Consider the following 7,097-nt stretch of genomic DNA (forward strand, 5'->3'; position numbering starts at 1 on the left):
TCTGATGATATAGCAGCCTGTATTATCAAGTGTTCTACCTTTTATTTTTATTTTCTATCACAAGCTAAAGATCTCCAACATAAACAATTGTGTCCTCTTGTTCTTGGATTAGTAGAACATACCAATTAGACGCCATCTATTGACACCACATTAGTTAAATGGAAAAAGAAAGTCGGGGTGAGTAGTAATGTCAGTTGTCTCTTAAGTCTAACATTGTTTGCTCTGTAACAGAATGGAGGGGAAGCGTTTGCCTGGTTTAGGGTTACTGAAGCCCCACCCGCCCAACAAACCTCCCCAACCCAAACCCCAGCAGGTTGTAAGTCACAGGAGCAGCAAACTCCCTCCTATCAGGAAAAACCCAGTCACTGAACAGCACGGGCTCTACTCCCAACTCATCTCTCCAGCTGCCAAGTCTACAATCAAAGTAAGAAATGTACTCAGTTCTCAGGGGTAGAGTGGCCGGATGAGAACCATGAGGTTCCCAGTTCGATCCCGGCCTCCCCCAGAGTTGTCGAAGTGTCCTTGAGCAAAATGCTGAACCCCTAAATGCTCCTGATGAGCAGGTTGATGCCTTGGATGGTTTCCTCCGCCATCGGTGTGTGAATGGGTGAATTTAATGCACAATCTATGTAAAGCGCTTTGGATAAAAGCGCTATATACATGCACCATTTTCCATTTATTCATGCGCATATACTTAATTGTACAATTTGTGTATTGCTTTTATCCACTGAACATGAATCTGGTTTATTAATTAGTGTTACAGAGAAGGAGCAGAGACTCAACAGAGTTTACTTTGTATACATGCTTCAGAGTACTGCAACACTCCAAAAGGTAAGGTATTAATGAATGATATGTGTTTCTGGCATATACAGACTGTTATCATTGTTTAATAATGTAGATTATTTTAGACGACTCACTGAAAAAAACATATATTATTTGTTGTGGAGGAATATATTGACTAGCATTTTGCTCCTCACTAGATCTGTTCAGCCTGGTTGAAAATGATCAACATGGACCTACAACACAGCAACCAGGGATCACTGACTTCTATCCTGGTGGATATGCACCCAAGGTCCAGCTGCCATTCCAAACTGTGCCAGGACAGATTCCCCGCAAGTTAGAGATAGAAAGGTAGGTTTGTGTGTGTCAAGGTACAGAGGAAAGGAATTTTAATTATGAATAAGCGTCTGTCTACCACACAGGTAACCTCGGAAGGCTCAATAAGCCATTGAGCAGCTAGCAGCTTTCTATTGATTACTGGACAGTTGCACACAGTGTGTGTGTGTGTGTGTGTGTGTGTGTGTGTGTGTGTGTGTGTGTGCGTGTGCGTGTGCGTGTGCGTGTGCGCATGTGCATGTAAATTAGTTCCACTGTCTTGAACCCTACATGATCTTTCCACACCAACAAGATGACCAGTCCACTTTGCAGACTAATGTGCATGTGTGCATCTGTCTGTACATAGTGTGTATGTGACATCTGGTCTTCTTGTGCACATGTCTCTCTTTGAATATCTGTATAATCCCAAACTCTGAGCAGATCATGTTTTTGTTCGAAGTGTACTCATTCCTGTGGTATCTGTGTTTGTATTTGTGTGTCTCTATCCATCTCGGTCCTCTGGTTTACATTACATTACATTACGGTCATTTAGCAGACGCTTTTATCCAAAGCGACTTACAATAAGTGCATTCAACATAGGTAGGGGACGAAACTACTAACAACCAGAAGTATTAAGAGCATTCTCTTCTAAAACAAGCAACTAAGAGTATACCTAGCGCTAAAGTAAAAGTGCCTGAATCAGAAGCTCCAGTCCTAGTACATCTATGTGCTCATGTTCATGACCAGGTTTGTGATCCGGTTCTCTCTCCTGGTGCTGGTGATCTTGGTGTTCATGGAGAGTGATTTTGTGAAGCAGATGTTCAGTCTCTTCGCCCCACTTTCCCTCTACGATGGCTTTACAGGCCCTGGCAGGAGAGGTCAGGTAGAACACACAACCAGCTGCCAAGTGGCTAAACTCTGATACACTGACTCTGATAAGATAAGAGATGGGGAAATCAGGAACCTTGATGTCACTGAGTTCTTGACCAGAAGGTCTCAGAACTCAGTGACATCAAGGTTCCTGATTTCCCCATCTCTTATCTTATCTTCACCACTACACCTTCTCTTGCACACCATTAAAAGACAGCAGCCAGCAGGTCAACCAAAGATATGTCTTTTAATGATTGAGATGTGCAGTTTACTCTGACTCAGGCAAAGATAAGGTGAGCAGACGAAGGCAGATTCACCAATAAACTGCTCACCCATAAACAGTAAACTAAAAGGATAATAAATTGTCTTTCCCAGAAGCTATGACAAGATTAAGCAAATAAGGAACTAACGAGGATTCATCATTGAACTAATGAGCTGTTCACTCATCCAACACGCAGCATTGGGCCTTCCCATTAGATAAGACAAGTACAGTAGGTCCTGCAAACACACAGTACAGCACTAGAGGCATGGTCACATTTTAGGGAGTGTGGGGTGCTGCCTTATTTGACACCTGACCATGGAAATTGACTGTAAATAAACCTAGGGGAGACAGGCATGTGCCTGTGGGACACTATTGCCAACTTTAATAAAACTCTCACACTGGTGACTGGCCTGTACGCTTCATAATGTATTTCCATGAATGTTTTGCCCCCTTACATCCCTACTAGTCAGATACCATAGTTAACTGAGAATAGATGCTGTTGTTCAAGTTCCCTCAAGTCAGTCAGTTCGTTCACTTTCTATTTTATAGGTTCTTATTGATTGACTGATTGATTGTTACAGCTTGCTACCTTAGTTGCCTGATATCAGGACATGAATTACCTGACAAATACATTAGGAAGGCAAGGATTACTTTTTACATGCTATAATCCAGTGATTCCCAACCTTTTTAATGTCAACGACCCCCAATAGGTCACATTCCCGCATTTGATTGGATTTTCTATTTATTTTTAATCTCTGGGACCCCATTCTAAAGCCCTTTTTTATTATATCAAACTTTTGGTCTGATATGGTCTGTCATTTGGTCCAGAATTTAGCTACTGCCTATGTAATAGCGAGATAACAGTAAAACTGAAAATATCAAAATATAGCCGTTCTTGTATGTTCTCCAGTTGTATTTATTTGTATTTTTGTACATAATAATGGTGAAGATTCTATCAATCATATGCTGGGTAACCATGGAACCAAGGACCCCCAGGGGTTCAGTCATTTAGGTGTTTCTGTGAGCCATTAAGTGTATCTATACTTGCTGCACACAACACTACATTTAAAGGAGTAGTTCACCCAAAACATTGTTTAATTAATTATTTTCTATCAATTGCACACACCCCATGAAGCCTTGAGTTCATGGATTTCTTTTCAGTTTTTGTCGCATTCCTGAGCCAATAATTTGTATTTCCGGTAGGAGACACAAATAATCTACTTTGTGTCTCCTACCGGATACATTAACCGGTAGGAAACGGGAATCAAATTATTGGCTTAGGAATGCGACAAAAACAAAACAAAATCCATGAATTCAAGACTTCATGTGGGTGTGCAATTGATAGAAAATAAGTAATGTTTTGGGTGAACTACAGCTTTAAACAGAGAATTAATGTTATTACCTTCAGCTTACCTTTAACCAACTATGACAAATCCAAATGAAAAGGGTCTATTGCTGAGCATTCTCCAAAGGATATTTACAATATGAATATCTATATTACCTAGGCCTAATTATTTTCCAGATTCTGAAAGGACTCTAACTAATAATAGCTGTTAATAATGTACTATAATTATATATTAATTAACCTATATTTAAAGGAGTAGTTCACCCAAATAAATCACTTATTTTCTATCAATTACACACCCCATGAAGGCTTGAATTCATGGAGATGTTTTTAGTTTTTGTCACATTCCTAAAAAATGACATGAATTCAAGGCTTCATAAGTTGTGTAATTAATAGAAAATAAGTATTTTTTTGGGTGAACTACTCCTTTAACTTCAACTGGTATAGGCTATAAAAAGTATGGTGCGTGTGAGATAGAAAGTTAGCAGTCTGAAGAATCACATGCCAATATAAAGGTATCCACTCATTCAATAGGCCTGCAATTAATTTAGATTGGAAAGCAAAACCAATATTTTGTAAAAGAAAACATTAAGATAATTTAACGTAGGCTATTTTACTGTCATTTTGCTCATTGCAGTCCTTATTGCAAGTTAGCCTATGTAACGTTCCACTAAATAGTAATAAACACTGCAAAAGGTGCTCCAAAAGGTGTTCCAGGACATTTTAAAGGAGTCCGACTCTGTTGAAAACAAACTTTGCGCATGAGGTTAGATAGGATAGGATCTGCCATTGATTGCCATATGCCGCTATAGATGAAATCCGAGTTCGGCTTGTGGTCATCAAATGTTTGAAAAATTAGAGGCTAATTATTAACTTTTCGGAAGAATCTGTAAACTTGGAAAATGCTACAAAGAGACACTGATGCAAGCAAGTTTGGTCTCGATCCTTTATCCAAAGTAGTCCATGTTCAATTCATTGACCAGTAGGCCTATACTGCAAATCCACGTCCAATGTTTAAATTAAATAAATAAAAAAGTAAAAAGAAAAATCCTTAAGATCTCCACACTTGAAGCAACAGCAAGTAGCCTTTGGACCTCGACCTCTCCAGTGCGCCAGCCTGTCTCTCTGTCTACCTGACTGCGGAGCTGGAGGCCTAATATAACTTACCTTTTCACACGACACCTCGCCACACTGCACACGTCTCTCCAGTAAATTAAGAAGCGAGCGAACAGAGTTTTCAGTCAGATTCTCTTCTCCAGGCGACACGATACCGAGCACATCCCTGAATGCATCCTCCACGGCGGTCAAGGAATCAAAAGAACACAAACTGGCAAACAGCAAGAGAAGGAATTTGGACATCACTAGGCCTATTCCTTTAAAGTCTATTTTAGAATTGTCTCAGAAATTTTAAATAGATTTATATATATATTTCAAAATAGATTCTAATGGGACAATTTCAGTCCTGCTGTGGTATCATTTTCAAACATAAGCACGGTGTTCGATATAAGTAATTTTATTTCATCTTGAGATACAGTACTAGGTGACTTTGAGCTATTGGGGGATAGAAAAGGTAGACAGACCTCCCTGTGGTGGTGATGATCACAACCGCTTACTCCTTCAACGTGAAGCCTTTTATATCTACACACTCAATATGGCTCGCTGTTTGTGGGCTCAACGAAGAATTCGATGTCAAGCCATTTCTGTGATCGTTCTCTTATTTTTATCCTTGTGCATATTTGTCATGTTGCATTTTGCCCCCCCCCTAGCTTCAGATTGGACCCCCCAAGTAATTTAGAATAATAAAAATAAATGTTAAAATAATAAATGTTTTGATAATAAATCAGTAAAATCAGGCAAAAATAAGAATTAAATACATAACCCTAACCTAACCCTAACCCTAAAACCGAAATAAAGTAACCAAAAACCGAAGAAGAAGAAACTAACAAAATGCACAAAAGAAACGCAATTTTTCACGCATGCGAGACCCCCCCACCAGCATCAAGCCAGATATGATAGGTTATGACTTTTACAGTGGCCAGTTTGGAATTGCAGCCTCCTGAAGGTCTTTTTTTAGGGCAGTTTTGAAAGTGAGTAGTTACACTCCTTCACTACTTTTGGTACGGCATTCCACATGTTTGTTGCATAGCAGGAGAACGATTTCAACCCCTTGTTTGTGCCAAATCTGAGTTGGACATGATCAGTGGAGCTGCTTCTGGTGTTGTGATTGTGGACTTCATTTATGTTTTTGAAATACTTTGACAGGTACATGGATATTAGTATCATATAGGGTTGCTGGGTTAAAACAGCGAACACTTTTTTTTGTCCAGGTTGCAACCCTGAGCCTTCCAACCCTAGCAGAATGAGCAGGGGTTAGATGGGTTGTATGTTTGAGGCCAAGAGGTAGCCTTACTAGTTTGTTTTGGGATGTCTGGAGCCTTATTTTTAAGGCCTCAGTGGTGTTGTGGTACCATGAGGAGCATGCGTAGTCGAAATGACCTTGGATGAGGGCCCCTGTAAGAATCCTCAAGGTATTCTTACTGACTAGATATTCTTACTATACAGTATATGTCTATGAACTGAATACCAAGGACCTCAATGGAAACAAGACCGCAAGGACTTTTTTGGACGGACGTTTTAGACAAAGTATTATAAATGTAATTGTGATGTTTCCATGTTTTGCCTAATAAAATATTCAATCAATCAATCAAAACTAGAGAGGAAATCCTATACAAAAAACGTGTTCTTTGGTTGACCTTTTTGATGACTCTTTCTGTCATTTTATCACCGGAAAGGTTTGCCTTTAAGATGGAAACCTGGTGTGAATGAGAGACTGGTTTTATGGACAGGTGAAGGCCAGTGTGAGCCAGGTCATCACAGGTAAAGGCAGGGGTGCAATGCTCACTGGACGGCCTTGCACACCTATTTGACCAGGAGCACACGCAGGCACACGCATAGATTTAAAACTACTTTAAATTCGCACCTCAACAAAGTTTTCAAAGGCTCCCGACTCACACCTAGCGAATTAACATAGGAATAAGCCTAGATGCATATCAATTGTCCACTTGCAGTGTAGGTGTTAAGCGACGTGGCCGTCACGTCATTGAAATAGAGTGCAAGAACATACCAAATGAGCATTGCATGCCTGGGTAAAGGTCATCTCAGTCCTGTTAAATGAACAGGGTATAAATGCTGTGTGTGAGAGACAGATTTTCATTTCATCAGCCTTTGCAGGACTGAAATTGTCCCATCAGAATCTATTTTGAAATATATATAAATCTATTTAAAATTTCTGAGACAATTCTAAAATAGACTTTAAAGGAATAGGCCTAGTGATGTCCAAATTACTTCTATTGCTGTTTGCCAGTTTGTGTTCTTTTGATTCCTTGACCGCCGTGGAGGATGCATTCAGGGATGTGCTCGGTATCGTGTCGCCTGGAGAAGAGAATCTGACTGAAAACTCTGTTCGCTCGCTTCTTAATTTACTGGAGAGACGTGTGCAGTGTTGCGAGGTGTCGTGTGAAAAGG

At 39.9% G+C, this 7,097-nt stretch overlaps 1 protein-coding gene across 1 annotated transcript in view; it reads left to right on the forward strand.

The window, feature by feature from the left end:
- Positions 1-232: 232 nt before the first annotated feature.
- The window catches only part of LOC311036117 (zinc transporter ZIP4-like), a gene marked incomplete at both ends in the record, with an annotated part of 13,729 nt that continues 6,864 nt past the window's right edge, over positions 233-7,097 (forward strand). The window contains 3 exons of the mRNA XM_084044639.1: positions 233-424; positions 1,028-1,131; positions 1,843-1,978. Coding sequence (XP_083900765.1) covers positions 233-424; positions 1,028-1,131; positions 1,843-1,978 — 432 coding nt within the window. The remainder of the gene's footprint in view (positions 425-1,027; positions 1,132-1,842; positions 1,979-7,097) is intronic.

Source organism: Gymnoscopelus microlampas (assembly GCF_963454915.1).
Source record: "Gymnoscopelus microlampas genome assembly, chromosome: 20".
Classification (NCBI taxonomy): domain Eukaryota; kingdom Metazoa; phylum Chordata; class Actinopteri; order Myctophiformes; family Myctophidae; genus Gymnoscopelus; species Gymnoscopelus microlampas.